Here is a 21,775-nt window from a genome sequence, read left to right on the forward strand (position 1 = left end):
CTGCTAGTCCCCAATTGAAATAAAGAATGTTTTTAAAAACCTACATCCACTGCATCCAACCACTTTCACCGGGTAGTGTTGGTTTTGGATGCATGCAGGAAGGTTGGCTGCAGGGCCAGACCACAGGCTAGGCCCTGCAGCCAACTCCCACCATGCATGGCTTAACATGCAGTAAGTAGATATTACTTTACGTTAAAAAACGAAACAAAAAAAAAACAAAAAATCACTGAAAAAATAAATAAAAGATTATAGGAAGGTTAGTTAGGTTGATGCGTTACCCACACAACTTCAGAAATTCAGCAATTATAGTTTATTTAGAGAAGTATAATTCATGCTGCAAAGTAACTTTAAATTACAAGTTAGTTTTACTTGAGTAAAACTACTGAATTTCTATGGTTTCATATGAGTAAAACTATCTATAACATCCATGTATCCTTTGTGTTTTTAAATATACACACACCACCCCCACTTCCATATCCACGTAGAGAATGCAAGTTACTACAAAGAAAAGCACTCCACAAATTAATTTTTCTATCAGCCATACAAATGTCAGGTAGTTACTTTTGAACTGTGAAAACCCATGAGATGCTGTATGCTGAGAAAAAAAGCAAATTTCACTTTCATGCTGTAGCGGGTTTATGAATTTTGGTAAAGTTGCAGGCAACACGTTTGCTCCACAATAATTCGGTTTTGTACTTTTGAGTGGATACAAGACTGCTTGTTTCTCAGCCTGCACCATGACCAAAATGAGCCTGCTAGAAGTGCAAGCTATGAAAAAATGCAAATATAGCACATTTGTGTTGCTCATAGCAAGCTCAAGAAGGAACTTTCCCTCTCTGTAGCCCATACCTTTCGCAGTAAGCTAGAAATCCAATAGACCCTGTTTAGCCTCCTACATGGATCCAAAAATAGAATAGGCAGTGGCTTGTGTGCACTTCCTCAAACTAGAACGAAGGCCTCATTCATGCTCTGCTCCTGTATTAGTTACAAAGGTAAGTAAGGGCCACTTCAACCCCCATTTATCATTTAAATCGAACAGTATTGGGCTTCAGGCAGTGCTAGGCAGATGGATTGGTTGTGATTGAGCATTAGCATGCTCTTGTCATGAGGTCGACAATCTTTCTTTGGAAGAGGATTAACTAAGAAGTTAGGGAGTAATAACTAAGTGTTAACTTGCAGTGTAACCAATTTGGCCACACAATGAGAACCCACATCGGAAATAAAGTTAAATGCTTTATTGCAAATTAAGCCAGATTAATGTAAACACATCTCAAAAATACTGTAGAAATACAAAGATCATAGGGTAAACAAATCTTTTGAAGACATTTAATTGAAACAGGTTAACTTAAGAATCCAAAAATTCCTTTACAGCACTACAAAAACAAAGAAATATCTGGTGCTCCGAAAGCAATCAATCTCCCTTCTTGCACACAAGTGCAAGTTAAAAGCATCTAACTAAATATCTATGGTTCAATGGGGAAATTCCCCAAGGGTATAAGCTATTAAAAATAACAATCTAGAAAAATACAGAAGGATAGAAAGGTGAGAAGCAGAAATAAGGCAAAATGAATAGGAAAATAAAAAGTAAGGTGTCAGCGTATCAGAAGCATGGTCAAGAGTCTTAGAGAGTTAAGTGTAAGCCTAAGCCACACTCAAAGCATGGTGACATAGGGTAAATCAGAGGTCTGTAAATCTCAAATCTAAGGGAAAATGTCTTACAATAAGTCAGAGAAAGCCCTAGTTGATAAACAATCCAATCAGGAACACCCTCCTGATCACACCACCACATGTTCCATTGTATTCTCCTGTCCCACAGTGCAACTTGCAACATTAGCTCCTTTTCTCATACAAGTCCTGGAAGCACCATTGTCCTTGGCCCTCTGAACAAAGTTTTGCAGCATTTATGAATAAGGGACAGTCATCTTGCACTTGGTCTCTGTTCTCCTTTCAAAGGTTTATCTCAGACTATTAGTAAAACAAAACACATCTATTTCCAAACATTTAATGTGACTGCACCTGCAATGAAATTACACATTTGCAGAAAATGAACAGTTTCTCACATTAAATTAGAGAGCCTAGCCATGTCAAAATTAAAAACATTTACTAGTTTCACATGATACTGTGCGCATTCATTTCTACATTTGTATGAATATAGATTAGACAGATTCAATTAAGATTGTTAGTTGAAATTCACGCAGCACACGTTAATAAGGCTAGATGTGATGGGAGAAGTACATTTCAGCATTAAACTTCAAACATTAGTGCACACATTATATAAATTTAATGTATTTGCATTAGAAATTATAACTAATAGCATGAGGGTGGTTATGTAAATATATTACTTTGTTACATTTCAATAACTAACATTAAGGCACATGGCATATAGTTTCCCACTACAGTGAATGCACCTCATTTATGAGGCATGCACCACATCACATTAGGAAATGTTAATATGGAATGCATTGTGACTACATATAGGTCATGATTGTGATGTCAGGGGTGGAAGCTTAATCTGTGATGTTAACAGTTGCTAGACTGAGACTATTTTCCAAATTCAAGCCTAAAGGTATAAAGTATGGGGTAGGGAGGAGTTGTGACTGCATACAACTACGGAAATATGGTTGTAATCAACGACTGATAACATAACATTGCACCGTCAAGGAAATGCACCAAGCGGTTGATAGCTAGGATTTTACAATTTTGTTAAAATGAGTCTCTACAGAAAATTCAAACACTTAATTTGATTTAAACTCTGCTTTAACAAAACTAAAAAGGTTACATAAAAGAATGGTGAACTGGTAGAAGAAATGTACCAATAGGTGTGGATTGGCATATAAATTGCTTTCAAAATGACCAGGTTGACTGATGTCACGTTGGCTATTTTGCTTTTTATTTATGTGCCATGTTATAAGTGCCCTTGTGCTTGGCCCTGCTAAGCAAGGTACAAACTACTAGCTCAGCATTTGAAAGTTTGCACATTTTGGATCTCTTCCCAAAATGTACATGTTAAAAATGAGGTCTTTGGTTGACAGTCAGGTTATCCCCTGTTCAAGCAAGGATCCTCACTCTAGTCAGTGTAAAAGAGAATCACCCTCAGCTAACCCCTGCTCACCCCCTAGGTAGCTTGGCACAAGCAGTAGGCTTAACTTCAGAGAGCGAGGTGCAAAGTATTTGCACCAACACACAGTAACTCAAAACCACTACAAAATGACAACACAGGTTTAGAGAAAGAATATTTATCTAAACACCACAAGGCCAAAATGACAAAAATCCACAATACACAAGTCAAGTTATCAATTAAAAAGCAGAAAGTCTTCATGTAGTTTTAAACACTAACACTGTTGGCGTGAAAATGTACCTTGGTTGTGTCAAAAATAACCCAGCACGGGCGAGTGAGTCAAAAAGGGCTTGCGATGCGTCAATTTCACTCCAGTGAAAGACCTTGCATTGTTTCTCCTTTTGTCGGGGCGCATCATTTTTCTCCTCAGGAGTGTGATGCGTTGATCTGGTAAGCAGTCTTGGGTCCAGGCATGCCATGTGTTTTTCCACGCCAAGAGGTGCTTGCGTCAGAAATCAGGCAACATGATGATCCAAAAACCACAAAGCATGGGTTGCGATCTCAGCCTCTGTCAGTGATGCTGCGTGTCGTTTCTCCAGCTCCGTGCGTGGATTCTTTGGTTGCGTTACCGGCAAGTGTCGATTTTCCAGCCGCAGATAGGAGTCGCTCAATCTTTTCCCTGCACAGGGTTCTGTGCGCGGAGTTCTTCCTGTTAAGCTGCCAGCTTCTCCTTTCAGGGTCCCAGGAACTGGATGTGAACCACAGGGCAGAGTAGGAGTCTCTCCAGAGACTCCAGGTTCTGGCAGAGAAGTCTTTGCTGTACTTGAGATTTCAAACAGGAGGCAAGCTCTAAATCAAGCCCTTGGAGATCTTCACAAGATGGAAGGCAACAAAGTCCAGTCTTTGCCCTCTTACTCTGGCAGAAGCAGCAACTGCAGGATAGCTCCACAAAGCACAGTCACAGGCAGGGCAGCTCTTCTCCAGGCAGAGGTTCCTCTTGGTTTCCAGAACTGTTCTAAAGTCTGGTTTTGGGTGCCCTTCTTATACAAGATTGCTCCTTTGAAGTAGGCCTACTCCAAAGCAAAGTCTCTTGAATGAAATCCTGCCTTGCCCAGCCAGGCCCGAGACTCACCAGGGGGTTGGAGACTGTATTGTGTGAGGGCAGGCACAGCCCTTTCAGTTGTGAGTGACCACTCCTCCCCTCCCTCCTAGCATAGATGGCTCATCAGGATATGCAGGCTACACCCCAGCTCCCTTTGTGTCACTGTCTAGTGTGAGGTGCAACCAGCCCAACTGTCAAACTGACCCAAACAGGGAATCCACAAACAGGCAGAGCAACAGAAATGGTATAAGCAAGAAAAGGCTAACTTTCTAAAAGTGGCATTTTCAAACAATCTTAAAATCAACTTTACTAAAAGATGTATTTTTAAATTGTGAGCTCAAAGACCCCAAACTCCACATGTCCATCCGCTCCCAAAGGGAATCTACACTTGAATCAGATTTAAAGGTAGCCCCGCCCCACCCCCCCCATCCCTCCATGTTAAGCTATGAGAGGAACAGGCCTTGCAACAGTGAAAAACGAATTTAGCAATATTTCACTGTCAGGACATAACACATCAAGATATATGTCCTACCTTAACCATACACTGCAGCCTGTCCTTGGGGCTACCTAGGGCCTACCTTAGGGGTGTCTGACATAAAAGGGAAGGTTTAGGCCTGGCAAGTGGGTACACTTGCCAAGTCAAATTTACAGTTAAAACTGCACACAGACAGCAGTGGCAGGTCTGAGACAATTAGAGCTGCTTATGTGGTTGGCACAACCAGTGCTCCGGGCCCACTAGTAGCATGTGATTTACAGGCCCTGGACACCTCTAGTGCACTGTACTAGGGACTTACTAATAAATCAAATATGGCAATCACAGATAAGCCAATTACATACACATTTTGTAAAGGAGCACTTGCACTTTAGCAGTGGTAAAGTGCCCAGAATAACAAAAATAGTAAAATCAGAGTCCAGCACACAACAACCTGGGCAACCGAGGCAAAAAGTTAAGGGGGAACACGCCAAGGATGAAGTCTAATGGTACATTTTCCACATCTTGTAATAACTGACATGTTTCTGAAAGGGACCCTTCTCGATCATTTCAGCAGAGTAGAGAGCCGGGTGTAGGTCCCTAGAGACCAACCAGGTCCCGACAATGTGTAGTATAGGTATTAGTCTGACTTCTGGCACCACCTACACCCTTTAAAAGGATCAGTCTTCCCAAAGCGCACCATTTGTCAATTGATCCGCTGATCCTCCGTTTAGGTCTTTGCTTTTGTCACCAAACACTTTCCAGGAGTAGAGGTTTCAATAGCAATTGCTTCTAAGTATTAGATCACAAAGCATTACAATTAACAGAAACCTATTTACTGCCATCTCCGTGAAATGTCCATGAGATTTGTAATTCTTCAGACCTCCACTCCTCTTCTCTCCCCCACCCCCTTTGAGGTAGCATCCTCAAATCAAAGTTTTGGGAACACTAAGATGGCATTTACTTAATGCCAAAGTGACCTCTGTTCAGATCAGCCTCTTCATTGTGTGACCTGAAGGGTTTGCAATAGCAGTGATTAGTTCATACACAGCTGAAACAGGGTGATTAAAAAAAATCTGCAGTGAAAAGGGGAACAGCGTAATGAGATTGTGCACTGAGAAGTTAGGGGCCATGCAGCAAAGGGATTAGCTTTAAAATAAGATTTTAAGAAGTGACAATAGGTTCAAAGCTACAGAAAAGTGGCCTAACCAAGTTAAAGGTTGTCCAGAAGTTATCTATGTTGGTACTGTATAGCCTGGCTAGGAGTTATACTATAACAATCAAATGCTGCACAAGTTATATAAGACCAATAACAGAAAACCAGAGATTTCTGTACTGTGTCAAAGTACCTGGGTGGAATGCAAGCCAGTTTAGGAATCTCTATGGGAAATAGCTACAAAAAGTGAAGTAACTTACGACAGAGCTCAGGACGTTCATCAGATCCATCTTCACAGTCTTGGTCTCCATCACACTGCCACCTTTCAGGAACACACTGCCCATTAGTGCATACAAAGTCTGACTCCGTACAAGTCTTCTTAACTAAAAGGAAATAAAGGGAATTGAATCTTCATTATATGGATCCAAAAAAACCTTGGTCAGTGTCGTTGCCAATGCTGTAAAGGAGAGTAATACTTTCATGTTTGTGCTACACAATTTCATTGCATTTCAGTAGGCTAAGAAAGAGCACACAAATGAGTAGGGTGAAATGATGCAAAGAACCAACTTCGCACACTGTCACGGCAACAACAGCAAGTTCTCAGAGTAATCTTCCAACAAGAGGGTTTGGACAGATTTTTCACAATGGTTATGAAAGTAGACTACTTAAGATTGTGAAAGCGTGCCTAGGAAAGCCAAAATGGGCACTGGTCAGCTTACCTCACCGAGGAAAACTAGGAATAACTGTTTGAGAGTTTGACTATGGAAATAATCTGGTCCATGATAACAGAAATAAACTAGTATTTTTCTCAAAAATGCTAATAGCATGACTTGTTCAGGAGCCAAGCTGGAGTATGTGGCAGCAATGGATGTGCAGAAAGCAGGCTGGGTGAATGGAGTAATCTGACTGTATTTGAGCTTGGGTCAGACCCACTACAAGTCACACAATTTCCAACAGAAAGCCATTCATGTTTACAAATATGAGCTCCTGAAAAGGGAGCCAAGGGTGGTAAACTTATGTTGCTAACCTGGGATTAATGCTGTGCATCATCCACATCTAGTACATACCAGCCAAACAGAAAACAGCAGTAGAATTCTGCAATACTTTGAAAGGAAACGTATAATCCTCCTGGAAAGTAGGAGAGGTGCACTTAGAGGGAAATTCCCCAGGCTAGCTAAACTCAAAGATAATCAAGCCAGGTGCTAAATAACTATCACCGCTGAAAGTTAATGACAAGTGACTAAAATAGCTTAAGTCAAACCTCCAAATAAAACTAGGTCAATGTTTGAGCCCTTTCACCAAATATCGTAGTAAAGTAAGGAGTTGTAGTTATTTGGTTTAAGACGTGTAAATATTTTGTACTACAGAAACAATGAGGCAGTAAAGGCTCCCTATTTAAGGCGTGTTTGTAGAAAAGTAACGCAAAGAGGTGGGATTGTCCCAGTGAAATCAAGCTGAATGGTTAAGACCGTGTTGGGGCTTGCAGGATTCTAGCTATATAGGGGACCTCACAATTACCTGTGCACTCACAGCATCAGGCCCAACAGACAAGCAACATACCTTGGAGACACGCACACACTTGTTTTAAGGAAGACATACATTTGAAGGAAGAATAAAGATATATGAACCCTCAAAATGAAAGATAGAAACTGAAAAGGACAATCCCCATCAGTGAAGCATGAAGCAGAGTGAGCAGGAAAAAAAAATAATCTGCCAAACAATTGAGGTGATATTCTGATCAGGATTGAACAAAAGTTAACATTTTGCATGTTCTGCTTACGACAGCTGTGCCTTTACAAAGGCTGGCTTGAACCCCATGGCAGATTGGAGAACAGAAGTAGTCCGTAGTCTGTTCAGGAATTCTTTCCTCATCGATTTTTCTAGGAACTACACAAGTGATTAAAACTTCCTATGCAATCAAAGTTAAGTGGTTGTTAAATGCAGTCCTTGCCTAAAACATACGCACTTTGTGGAAAATGCATGCACTGCAGTGAGCTGCAAAAAAAAAAAAAGTGAGTCACGCCTCTCCAACTCTATAAGGAACCCTGCATGAATATTTAGTCTTGACTGGGAGAACTCACTTGTAGGCATGAGCCATCCATCCTAGCCCAGTTATCACGCTTGTCCTCCAAGTCTCAATTAGCCAGATTCTAAAGTCGTTTTTCTTCATGCACTAAGGTAGCACTACAGAAAGTAGTCCCTGGGGAGGTGGAAATGCTTCTTGTTCAAACAAAGCATACATGGTGCATTTGATTGAAATACTGTTTTGCAGGGAGGCTAAAGTCCAACGTGTAGCTGGGTGCTGGAATAACCTAGAGCTTAATTTGAGCACAACCAAATACAGCTATAGTTACTAGTAAAGAACGAGTTCCTTACCTTTATTAAAACCTTATCTGGTAGAGACATTCTATTTGCAGATTACTTGCCTTAGCATTTCCCCCAGGTGTCAGTCTGGATCTAGAGATTTTTCTCAAGCACTACCCCTGTGCAAAGTCAATCAGCTCCACGTCAGTTGTCGCTTCGCGTGCACTGGACAGGTTACAGGTCCTATTGAGGCACCACACTGGCACGCAGACATCAGTTTCACAACTTTCCACTCCAGAAGCACGGAGCCATGAAAAACACCGACCACTGGTGTATCAAAACTAGGGACCTGAAAAGGAAATCCCCCGTCCCCAGAAATCAGTTCGCACTGTTTGGAGGATGGGGTGGGTTGGTAAGGAATCTGCAACTAGTATGTCTCTACCAGATAGAGCCTTCCTGAAGGTAAATAACTTGTTCATCCGATAGAGACTTCTAGTTGCAGGTTCTTTACCTTAGATTAGATAACCAAGCAATACCACCCCCAGAGGTGGGTTTGCGAACAGACCATAATAGGAAGTCCTGCAGGACCAAACTGCAAAGTACCCGTCTATTCAGACGGGACTGTCCAAGCAGTAGTGTTTGATGAATGTGTACAAGGATGCTCACGTTGCTGCCTGACTGATGTTCAGGACCTGAACTCCACATGCTAATACAGTGGTTGCAACTGATGCTCTGCGGCACGCAACCCCTCTGGGGGTTGCTGTTTAGCCAATGCATAGCACATTTTAATGCAGAGAATAACCCATCTGGAGATGGTTCTCTTCTGCACTGCCTAACTTTTCTTCACACCCACAACCAATAAAGAGTTGATCAACCACCCGGAACTCTTTTGTACGATCAAGGTAGAACGTCAATGCTCCTTTTGAGTCCAGGCAGTGGAGTCTCTCCTCTTCCTTAGAAGGATGTTGGGGGTGTAAAAAGTAGGCAAAGTGATTGATAGGCCTATATAAAAGGGCGTAACCACCTTAAGGAGGAAAGAAGCTTTAGTGAGAAGCACCACTTTGTCAGGACAGATGGAAATATAGGGTGGCTTAGATGGTGCCTGCAGGGGGCTGAGGATATGGGAACAAGGAAGACTGTTTTGAACATCATAAGCATGAAAGGACAATTATGGAGTTTCTCCAAAGGAGTGTACATCATTAGGAATGGCAGAACCAAATCCCATTGGTGCATGATGAAAGGGGATGGAGGAAACGTGTGAGTAAGACCCTTAAGAAATGTGCTAACAAAAGCAGACTTACAGGGTTGATCGGGTAATTTTATTTTTTTTTTTAAATAAAAGAGAACCCTTGAGGGTACTCCAAGCAATTCCTTGTTGTGCCAAAGAAAATATGAACAAGACGACCTCAAAGAAGGGCACAGAGGGGGTCAGATTGAACACCATGAAAAATTTGGTCCAACGACAGGGATATACTGTTTTGGTGGAGACACCTCACTGCCAAGATAATGTTAGACATAAGGCAGAAGGTCCAAAGCAGTCAACTGGCGCCACTCAGTCTCCATGCAAGAAGGAAGCGACTGGACACGTTTGGGTGGAGAACACTCCCCTGCTGCTGCAACAGAATACCCTCCTGAAAGGGCAGTCTGATGGGAGGATCCATGGCTATGCTCAATAGCTTGGGATGCCAGATATTCTTGAACTCTGCAGAAGTCGTGGTGGTGGAAAGGTGCACAGGAGGCCTGAGATCCAATTGTGGTGAAAAGCATCACCAAGTAAATGCTGCCTTGGAAACTCCAGTGTGCAAAACTGTTGACATTGTGCATTCTCTGCGGAGAGAAAACTATCCAAGGCTCTCCCAACTGCTGACAGTCCTTGCACTACCTCCAGATGGAGACGCCATTCATGATTGACAAGGCATTGCTGGCCTAGTTTGTCCGCTCTGGCATTCAGAGAGCCTGCCAGGTGTTGCCTACCTGGGAAATGCCCTGATGTTCCAGCCATGTCCAGAGGCAAAGAGACTTTACAGAGGGTCCACGACCCTACCCCTTGTTGCAGTACCACATAGCAGTGGAGTTGTCCATTAACACCTGCACTACCTTTCCTTAGAGAGGGAAGAAATGCTTTCAATGCCAGTCTGATCATCGCAGCTCCATAAGTATGAGGTGGAGTATAGAGTCTGCCAGAGATCAGAAGCCTCTGATCTCCACCTCTTCAAGGTGGCCACACCAGTTCAGAACTGACATGTTCCATTGTCAGATCGGGGAGGGAAAGGGATCTGCCCCTGACCAAATCGTGGTTTATTAGCCCCCACTGAAGATCTTGCAGAGTTCCCTCCGATACTACATCAGAGATTCCCCGGATGCTGTGCCCACTCAAACTTCAGGTCCTACTGCAGAGCCCACATGTCACCTAGCATGTTTCACCAACAGGATGAATGAGGCCCAGCAGCCACAGTCTCACTAAAATCAAGGATGGAGGCTGAAACATTGGTATCATAGCCTCAGTATCCTGGACTCTCCGCTCTGGAGGATAATACCAAAACGGTCAGTGTCTGGAATAGCTCCAATGAAAGGGATCATCTGAAATGGAGTCTTGTGACTTTAGCACCTTTATAATGAACTCCAGCAAACACAGGAGGTTCACAGAAGTCAGAAGGCGGGAAGACAGTCTGGGGCAAGCCTGCCGGGCGAGGAGGGGGAAATGAAACCACTGACCTGCACCGATGAGCTGCTACCACTGCTATCACCTTAGTGAATAGCAGAGGGACACTGGTAAAGCCAAAGGGGAGCTGGTGAACAGAAAGTGCTTGTGGCCCACCATAAACCAAAAGTAACGTCTGAGGGCAGGCAGGACGGGAATGTGAAAATAAGTGTCCAGCAAGTTCAATGCTACCAACCAGTATCCTGGGTCCAAGGCAGTTAGAACGCAAGCCACAAAGCATTTTGAACTTCATTTTCAAGAATGAGACTGAGGGTCAGATTGTCAAAGATAGGATATAGGTCCTTGTCCTTTTTGCGTTCTAGAAAGTAGCAGTGGGGGGGGGGGGGGGGGGGGGGGTATTAGGCTAATGTGTGGCCGAGGACGTGAGAGGCACTGTCCCAGTGAATCAGGGAGCCAGCGGTCTAGAGGCTAGGTAGCATGTGCAGCACAGTGGCTGGAGGAGAAGGGACGTGACAGGATGCCCCTTCCATGGCCACGAAAGAGGTGAAAAGCAGATTAAGGGGGCGTGGGGGAGAAGATAAGATTGAAGGGGGCAAGTGGCAGCTATGAGGTCCAAGGGCCCAGTCGTAGCACAAGAGTCCTTGAAGCACACAAGCACCAACTCTGCTTTCTCTCCAAACAGATGAGTACCATCAAAGGGCAAGTCCAAAAGAATAGACTGGACATCCCCTGAAAAGCTAGATATGCGCAACCAGGTGTTGCGCCTCAAGGCCAGTTGATGCAATTGCTTTGCCCAGTGAGTTAGTCATCTCCATCCCACATCTGAACTTTGCTGCATCTCTCCCAAAAGCTTGGGAGAGAATAGTCCAGGCTTCTTCTGGAACCTGTGGCAGCACTTGCGCAACAGTGCCCCATAGAGTTGGGTTTAACAGCCCAAAAGGAAAGGGGTGTTCAGACTGCAATGCCAGGCTGGAGAAACATTTTCTTCCCAAATTGGTCGAGCCTTTTGTATTCCCTATTCAGGGGTGTGGAAGGGAATGCACACCGGGATGTAGAGGCTTGGATATAGCTCTCAAGGGTGGGGTATTGTGTTGTGAACGCTGGGTCATTTGGAGCAGTGCTATGGTGGCAGGCAATTAGGTTTGTATGCTCTCTCCTCTGTAGCTACAGTAAGGTGAGAAAGACTGCTTGGGGAGAATCTAAACCAGTGGCCTCACCCAGGTCCATCTGCCAGTCCACAGGGTCTTGGAACTGGGATTTTAAAGGGCACACTGACCATCTCCCATCCCTCACTGGACCCCCAGCCCATATGAAAAAGCATCAGGAACCAAAATGGGGGGGGGGGGGGGGGGGGGGGGGGGCAACTAAAGGAGGCATCCGGCAGCTCTATCAGGGTAAGAAATTAGGATGGGGTTGGCACAAGCAGGTCATCAGAATGAGGTGGGGGTCAAGATGGCACAACAGACCCTAGTTCAAGTCCAAGAATGGATCCTTGGGTGCTCCCTAGAGCTGAAGCTGAAGGCGCGGAATCTATGGGGACTCGCCTGACCATGAGGCCAAACATGCGCCTGTGGCTTCAGGCTGGCCAAAGATAAGGCACTTCAAGCTTTCCAAGTTTGGGCAGGGGTCACTCTGGCTCCTGGAAACCCTGGGAGGCGCAAAGCTAACCCAGATGCAGGCTCAGAAGAGGCCTTGAGCAACAACACTCCTTTTCCCTCGTCTAGTCAACGGATGGATGGGGTGAAGTGTACTTGTTCTTCTTGGACTCCTTGTGCCTCTTCGCTGACCCAGGCATGTGGAATTGCTATTGACAGTCAGGACATTGTTTGGGGTCAAGGACAACAAGTTTATGTTTTTGTCCTTGTGACAATTAGGCCCCAACCCCATGCAGCACAAATTTGGCTGCCAGTTTACATAGAAGAGACGGTCTGCAGTTGAGGTAATATGTCCATATGTTAATTGCGTTCTAACGTGTATTCATGGTTGATCATTACACACACACTTGAGAAGTTTAATAGAAGGCTAAGCATAATGCCCCCAGAATGCTCTGATTTTATGCTAATGTTTGCAGAAGGTTGTAAGCAGATGTCATTATTTGCTTTGGAAATAAAATGTTCAGGAAAAAAAGTAGGAAAAAACGTTTTGCTACTATGAAATTTTAGGTACCATTTCTTTGAAGCATCATTTAGTAAAATGTGCAACTAGTATTTCCCAAAAAAATATTCCTAAAGGAAAAATCAGTGTAACCATTTTCAACAAGATTGTGGGAAGCATGGAAATAAACCAGCACTGGCAAAGCCAACAGATTCGAAATTTGATGGGAGTCTTTTGGTTTCGTCAATGTATGCCTTGTTTGGACATGGCTTTTGTAACACTTGTGTAATGAACGCTGGCAAAAAAAAAAGTCTTCTGGTCTCAAAAAAAAATAAATCACATTACTATCAGTGGTGTAACAAAGGCCCTGCAGCTCCAGCAGTGTGGGGATACCCCTCTAGAGGACCCTCTCAGCACAGCACCTGCCCTGGGTGAGTCTGGGGGCAGGGGCCCTTCATGTTTGTTGCAGAGGGGGCTCCCTCCAGATTCATTACGCCACTGATTGCCACAGTAGTTCCAGGCACTGAACAAAAATAAAGTGCCAATATGCTCCTTGCGCAATAGCAGAATGTGATCACACAGTAAAGCTAGCTGATCGAGAAATAGAATTTTAATAAAAAACAAAATGTCTTGGTAAATGCCAGACCTAATTAGGGACCCAATTCTTAAAGTAGGCCATCTTTGTGACCTCTTGCTATATGTGTTTGAATTAGTGGCTTTCATGAATTCACAAGAACTTCCAGAATTAGACCAGGAAATCCTACTCCTAGAAAATGTGTAGACTATTTTAGCACGAGCAAATATGCATGTGTAGATTTGCTCATGCAAAAATATATTGTTCACATTGACTCCAACCACAACCCCCTACCCCCCAAAAAAAAAACCTGGAAGAGCTTCTACATCTGCCATTGTCAGGAGTAAATTTCCAACCTTTCTCACTATGAGAAAAGTTTAGAGCTAGTGAACATCCTAAAAACATGCAAGTTAGTAGATTTGCAGACTCCAAGGCATTCCAGCTCTGGAACTACTGCTTACTGCTTCTTCCAGCCTAGTACGATGATCTGCAGAAAGGCAGCAAAATAAGGAAATTGCTAAAGTACGGATTGAAATTGCAAGTATTCAAGCCCTATTATAGTATTAGCCCTGGCATGATCAGAGACGCTATTATCAGAGCTCTTACATAATGATTGCTGACAATTTGTCACCACATGGCGCCAAAGAGACAAGTAGATTCATTTTTACAGGACAAGTCGATTTAAGAAGCAACCTGTCTCATGGACAAGTTATTTTATTAAATCCCACACCCCTGCTGACCATCCAAGGCCTTTGAGTGGGACGACTAAGGGGGTTCAGCAACCTTACGGGACCTTCCTCTCAATGGAGATTGGGAGCAATGTAGAGCCAAGCACTGGGCTGCAAGTAGCTTTAGGGACAAATTCCTCAAAGCTTTCAGATTCATGGTCTGACATTCCAAGCACACCTTCGGGTAGTGGTTGCGCTCTAAACACCACAAGTGTCTGTCATCAGTGTATGTCTGACAGTTTCGCACCTCAATCCACACAGCTTGAACCCAGTCTTGTGGTAACATCCGACAAGTCAAGCCACTCAAAAATCTTTGAAAAGACCAGTTAAAAAAAAAAAAAAACTGAGGGGTAGCTCTTTGGATCAGTGCTGGCTGGCACTGAAAGAAAAGCCAGCTGGGGTGGCACTTACATGGGGCCTGTAATGTTATGTCCTGCGTGCACAACAGACAGGCACAGAGTCAACCTAATAGTGCACAGGAGTACTGTGAGGAAAATCTCTAGACAGAGTGACACCTGGGGGGCAATTCTAAGGTAAGGAATCTGCAACCAGAAGTCTATCAGACTGAGGAATTGAATAAAGTATTCTGTTACCGATGACATGCTTTAAGTTAGTGGGAAGATCACATTTGAAATGGCCTTTGTATTACCTGCGAAATAACTTTCCAGCCGTACAGACTTACTAATGCCCAAGTCAGTTTGGGGTCAATGACAACAAACTTCTGTTTACTTTGTCGACTGGACATGTGGACCCATAAGACCGATAAGTGTACAGTTTAGCTGTGGGAAAAAGTATTTTCTGTTGCTAAGGCATGTCATGCATACACCTGTTTGGGATGCTGAATATTGTATGTGATTCATTAAAGAAAAGCATCCACTCCTAAGAATGGGCACACTAAAGAAAATGGGCTGTGAACTTTTAGCTTGCATTACCAACAGGGATTCTTGTATGAAAGTACAAGTTTGCAAACTGTAATAGTCTGGCTATTTAGAAGCTCAGACTAGATGCAAATGCCAGCAGAACAAAAATCAAGATTTGTGATTGTGTTCAATACAATTTGTACACAAATATTTACAATTTGAGTATAAAAAAAAGCTGTAGGCAGTTTTCATATGCTATTTTAAAGGGCCACATACCTTCTCGTCACAGCATAAAAATAACAAAGCATGTTAATGCATGCCACTCTAGGAGAATCAGCTAATACTTACAGCAATACATTACACAAAAATTAGGGGCTATACTCAAGAGAGTGTATTTGCAGTTCCATGGCCTTGTATTAATGGATACTTTAGACTTTCAGGAATGGACAAGAGTGAAGCCATACTCAGGGAACTTTTGTGAACTCCATTTTGGTTTGAGTAAATAAGGATGCACACATTTGCAAAATTATGTAGAGCAAGTGCAAATTCACTTGTTAAATTTTTCCTTCTTTGGTGGAAGAATCTAACTCCTTTTGCTGCACCTACTTTGTCTGGAGGGGTAGTATCTTTCCTCTTCTGCAGGATTTTTACTTCTACCCCTAGTAAATGTCCAGCCTTTTCAAGGGTGGAACGAGCTTTAGTGTGGTTTGTTAGTGTCGCCAGACTTGTAGTGGGCCAAAATGTACAGGGCATTCCAGCCCTGTAACAAGCATGTTCCAGCTGCTTCCAGCCCCGGTGAAGAGATTAGCTCACATTTTAAAGAGTAAATCTTTTACTGAGTATGAGCCATGCGGACATGTAAATAGCAGTATCCATAACATTTTGGCATTACCCACAAGTTGCAGTGTTCATCTAAGAGTATAAAGTTAGTCAAACATTGCTTTGAAACATGTTCACAATTAAGGCAAACAGAACTTAAACACAGTAAGTGATATTGTCAAGAACTACACTGCTCAAATGAAGGTCATGGGGGCGTGGTTTGGGCGCCACGCTGGATGGCAGCTCTACCATGAACTCTGAGAAACTGCTGCCCCAGCACTCTTTGCCTGTAATGCTGCAACTTTACCTGACTTGATTAAGGGATCCCTAAAGAGCCACTCTGGACGCTTTGCAGTGGGCTGACCATCGGTTAGCCAGTCTTCCAGGCTACTGAGTGGAAGATAGCTCCCAAGATGGGCCTACCAGAGTGAGCCTGGCTTCCCCTATGCTGGCATTCAAGGGGAGGACTCTGGCGCCTGGACAATCGTGGTCTGGTGAGTTGGGGGAATATCTGTCAATCCTCCCAACCCCCCACCCATTAATCGATAAAGCTCCATCCATCCTCAGCCTCATTTACATACCTAATAACTCAATTTGAGCTCTGCCCAGCCTGCGGCCCCAAGTCCGGCTGCTTCATTTTTGCGTAGGACAGATGTACCAGGCCTAAATATGCTCACATGTATTTGGCCCCTCCAAGACCACCACTTTATCTATAAGAGCACCAGGATCATGCAAAACATGACTCAAAGTGCTTCACTGCTCACCTGATGGGACAGACATCTGTTTAACAGAAGGCTTGTAAAATATTTCTGGACTGCCTGCACTCCACTCCGTATCACTCCGCTCCTGGTGGTGGTGAACCTAGCACTACCTACCTGACCACCCAATTCACTTAGTATGTCAGTAGCTACTGTCCAGAATGCATGTTAGCCAAAGGCCACAATGGTGTAGGCGCAGACGGCCGGGAGGCTGCTGGTTTCTGTCAAGCTTAATTGGCTGAGATTATTGATCATTGTATTTTGCCTCGGATGGTTAAATGTGATATTTTGGTACTCTACTGTATCTCCTTTATTTGTTGTACAGCTCGGTTACTGGTGTTGTAAATTTTGCATAAATAAATACAAAAAATTAAAAAAATGTTTTAAAGTGTAGGCGCTGCCTCTCTGTAACCTCCTCCCCTTTCAACTGCTGCCTTCTCCAACATCCTGTCCAGCATAGCACTGCACCTGGCTTAAGATTGCCAGGTCTTTTGCTCCTCTGTGGTACTAGACAGCTTGCTTGCTTTCCCAACACAAGGAGTTGGGCAGGCCACACAACTGGATTAGAAGTAAGTTTCTGTAGTGTCTGCACCCTCTGCCTCCGAATCATCACTTGTGACCTGTGCTCGGAGCTTGGAATTCGATCCACCTGCAAGGGGTACTCACACATACCATAACATGATCAAACTCATAGACTAAGGATAAAGACTAAAGACAAGCCAAAATGTTCCAAACAGGAAGCTCCCACAACCAGAACCCCCTATTAGAGAAATCTGAAGCCTCCACAACAATGGAAGCTGTTATGAAAAATCTTAAGGCAGTGCATGATATTGCTTGGAGCACAAAAATGAACACTGATCTCCTTTTGGGTGGGGGCAGGGAAGCGTGGATGTGGCAGACATTGGGAGAGAATTGATTAGACTCAATCAATCATGCAGAATCCAGAAAGCAACATGGACAACTGCACTATGGTCCAGGGAAACAGATACAAAGTATGGACCAGAGCATTTCCTCTCAGAGAGGACAGTTTGGAAGACTGCAACAGGTGCAGAAACCTTTGAATATTTGAGCTCCCAGAGGGTGCAGAAGACAGAGCCTCCTCCACTGTAGAGTTCTTGGAATCTTAGACACATTAAAAATAGTTTTTGAAAAACTTCAAAAATCGAGCAAGCCTACTGGATTCCTATCTTTAAGCACAAAAACTCTCCAACTCCAGGTTTGATCATTCAAACGTTTATGCCACCAACACTCTGATCCTATTACTCTGCCAGGTGAGCCCCCTTAGACTTCAAGTGAGACAGAATGGTTTCCATCTCAAGACAGAGACCCTGACTAGGAGGAAGGCTTTGTGGCCCAAAAGAAGATAGTCACTTAAAGAGCCACCCTCCACTCGTCAGTCCCTCAAGATTTAAAATCATCTTCGGGGGCAGAACACAGATCTTTTGATGAGCTGCTCATCTCCATAGGTCCCTGGATAATACAACCATAACCCAGATGGATGAAGATGGAGCCTCTGGCTCGTCGAGTCTTCCCCCCCCCCATTTGATTCTTTCCTTAATACCTCTTGTATGGTCAAAACCAGCTTTTTATAGAACACTGCACATTTGCTGGTCACCGAGCGCCTACCTTCGTGTCCACAGCAAGGCCCTGCCCACAACGTGGGAAGCAGCCTGTGGCATGTCTCTACCCACAAGTTACTGTGTATTCTTTCCACTGTTGTGCTTGCAGTTTACTTTAAAAAGTTTACAATCTGGACACCTCATATTTCATAAACCTGTAAGTGCTTACAACTGTATTTTGCACTATACTTTTGCAATGTTTTATTACTGACTTAAGCATGCGTTTATTGTCCTCTCCATGTCTAAACCTTGTTTATGGTTATCCCGTCACCTTAGTTTCTGCTGTCCTAGTGATGCTACAATGGATCTATATTTGTTATAAGCCAGACTATTATGGTTTGCAACCTCCTGTATGTACAATGGATAAGACAATACTCCTAGAGCAATTGACCAGACAACTGGTACCCATGTTACCTTTTTTATATTGCCTCATGTTTATTTGCAAATAGTGGAGTTTTGTAAACTTGGAATGTGTTCTCTTGCAGATTTATAAATGTAACCCCTCCCCATGGCCTGTATGTCCATCTGAACATACGTAGCATCAAGACCGCTTTCCCACCTGCTTGGCAGCCATCTAAAATGTTTATAATTTACTAGCCTGCCAGTGTAGTGAGCTCCTCCCAACCCCTTCCAGATTCCCTCACAGCCTCATGGATCCCCACCTCATCCAATAGGACTTTCCCTCTTTCCATAGAGGGGATTTTTTGATCAGCTTTCTTTTCCACCTCTTTCATACCTCATCCTCCTATCCCCACTCGCCATGTGGCATAGGTCACCATAGCCAGATGCTACTACACTATCCCATGTCTACAGGCATTTGCTCTCCAGCTTACACGACTGACCAGTCTTTTCTAAGAAGCCCGACCTGAAAGTAATCTCCCTCAACGATAAGAGCCCTTAATCATCCAGTGAAATGCAGAAAAAACATAGATTACTGTAATAATAAAGGAACAATTCTCCAGGAAACTATAGTTGGGCACGAGCCTGCTCTATTCTTACGTTTTGACTCAATCTCTAATCTGGCCTGCTCCTCCTATGGTCTTGAAAAAGAATGGTGTGATAACATTACAAACTGGTCCATGGTCCTGAGCAGGACAATAATAGCAGATGTGCCACTGCCAGACTTCCACATAGTACTGAAAAGTTTATGCCATCAAGATTTATGCCCTGACTGGGACGACAAATTCTGGCATCCCTTCAACTCCAAGCTTGCCTCCCTACCTTAAGCTGCCTGTATCATTGGTGAGACTTCAACCTATTCATGAAAATAACTGACAGAATTGGCTTTTCAAAACAGACCTCCCAAAGTGCATAAAGCCATGCTCAATCTATGCATGACCCAAAAACTGCTATATGTTTGACATCTTCAAAATCCTTAAGAATGGAACTTTACATTCTTGGCAGCTCAATACTTTTTCTAAAAACTACTTATAGGCAACCACTGGCCTTATTTCAGAACTTAACTCCTCAATAGAAACCATTTTAGTCTGACCATACAGCCATCACAATCTCATTGAAAGTTTCCTCTGCACGCCACAAGAGAGGTGCAAGAACACTAAGCTCTTCGAATCCAAGAAGGATAAATGACTGCTGGATAAAGACATCTCAATTTTTTAAAGGAACACTGGCTCAGCCTCTACCCCGGTGGTTCTGTGGGACACCTTGATGTGGGCCACTAGGGGCTTCCGCATCAGTTGAAGGTCACAAGAGAATTTACATTAAGACTTCTATCAACTTAGAAAAAGCAACCAAAGTAAATACATCCTTATATAGACATACCAAAGTTCCCCACCCCCATCCAGATGAGTTATGCTCATATTGAAGTCTCGATTTCTATCAGTAAGCACACACCTGACAGTTTAGGTCCAAAAGTAAACAAAAAAAACTAAAAATTTAATGGGTACCTAAAATTTTAAAATTACCATTAAAATGGCGATAAGAAACCGCCCAAACCTATTGTGCTACTATTACCAACACATCAGTCTAGAAAACATTTAAAAAATCTACGCCTTTATACACCCAAGTTAGTGGCCTCAAATTAATCTGCAAGCTTCCTTAAAAAATACCCATGAGATCACTCTCAAACAGAGAAACTATCCCTCAATAAACCCATCAACTCCAAAGAAATTGTAAGGCAATTAAACTCATCCCCGGGGTAATGCCCAGGGACCAGAAGGCCTCTGAATCTACCTTGCTGACTCTGCCCAAGGAGGTAAAAGCCTGAACTATGATTAAAAAGTTACCAGTTCTGCAAATGAGGCTACCATAGTAGTCCTTCTTAAGGGGAAAAAGGAAGACCACCTTAATGAAAATAAATAAGACCTATCCATCTCCCTACTGAATACGGAGGCCAAAATCTAGACAAAAATACTAGTTAAACGGCTAGAATCTCTGATCCCTAATCAGATTCATTCATCCCAATCCAGGTTTTGTAAAGCAGACTAGCCTGTGACTATACTTTTTTTTGGCATATAATTGAAAAAGCCTCCAATCACTGGTCACTGAGGCTACTGCATTAGATGCTGAGAGGTATTTTGATCAATTAAGTTTGCCTTTTCTTAAGGTGTCGCTAGACATAACTCGGGTGACCTCTTCTCCATGGTTGTGTTCCTATATGCTGAACCCAGAGCTCGAATCAGAAACAGGGAGCTACTCCCTTCTCCCTGTACAAGGGAACTCAGATGCCCCCTAGCTCCCTCTGCCTAGTGACAGACTCTACTGGTCTTAATAATCTGGACATTAAATGTGTCAACTTGTAAGTTTACTAAGGACCAGGCGCGCGCTAGCAATTCACAAGGTCGATAGGTCGACTAACCTTTCGATTCGCATGGAGTATCCTAGCGATGGTGTAATCAATGTGCATCAATCAATACACGAACAAACAGCCAATAAACAATAAGCAAAACAGTCAACATTTCATGAATAACCACAAATCAATTATACATTTTATCAATTTTTTTCCCCTATTAGTTACAATACTAAGTCATAAGGTTAATTCAAACTTTATTCAATCCACTCAAGATTAATTCATTAGTGACCACCAATAACAACCTAATCAGAACTTGAGAAAACATGCGCTCCAATGCCCAACATAAGCCAATAATGAAGACTATGTTAACATAAGTAGCAGAGTTTAGCAAATCAGTCCATCAATCATTTGTCACTATATGTCAACGTCTCAGAATAGGAGCCCTACCTAGCCCTGATTAGCACATGGGACTTCATGGAAAACAATTTGGAACATGAATTTGGAAAAACATCTAGCTAGGAGAAAAACTGCGCAGTTGGTAGCTAGAAAGAAAAAGGCACAAAAAGTCAGTCACATTGGTATGGATCAGCAACAAAGTCAAGTTCGTCTCAAGGTCAATCGATCAGCAATGCAGACTCAAGAACTTGAGCCCAATGAATCGGACCTCTTAGAGTAGTTCACGCCTAGCCTCCAACATCTATTCTCTCCATCGGTTCTGAAGTTTTTTCCCCTTTGTCACAACATTCTATCAAAGTCACCCAACCTATCCCCCAATTCCTAATTGGGGAATTGGACACAATATGACGCTACCCAATACATT

The 21,775-nt window shown here is 43.2% G+C and overlaps 1 protein-coding gene across 2 annotated transcripts in view; it reads right to left on the reverse strand.

Annotated features, from left to right (window-relative positions):
* The window catches only part of VLDLR (very low density lipoprotein receptor), a 309,483-nt gene that overhangs the window by 162,031 nt on the left and 125,677 nt on the right, over positions 1 to 21,775 (reverse strand). For both annotated transcript variants that reach the window (XM_069228453.1, XM_069228463.1), the window contains exon 3: positions 6,049 to 6,171. In XM_069228453.1, coding sequence (XP_069084554.1) covers positions 6,049 to 6,171 — 123 coding nt within the window. The remainder of the gene's footprint in view (positions 1 to 6,048; positions 6,172 to 21,775) is intronic.

The sequence above is a fragment of the Pleurodeles waltl genome, chromosome 1_1, assembly GCF_031143425.1.
Source record: "Pleurodeles waltl isolate 20211129_DDA chromosome 1_1, aPleWal1.hap1.20221129, whole genome shotgun sequence".
Taxonomy (NCBI): Eukaryota; Metazoa; Chordata; class Amphibia; order Caudata; family Salamandridae; genus Pleurodeles; species Pleurodeles waltl.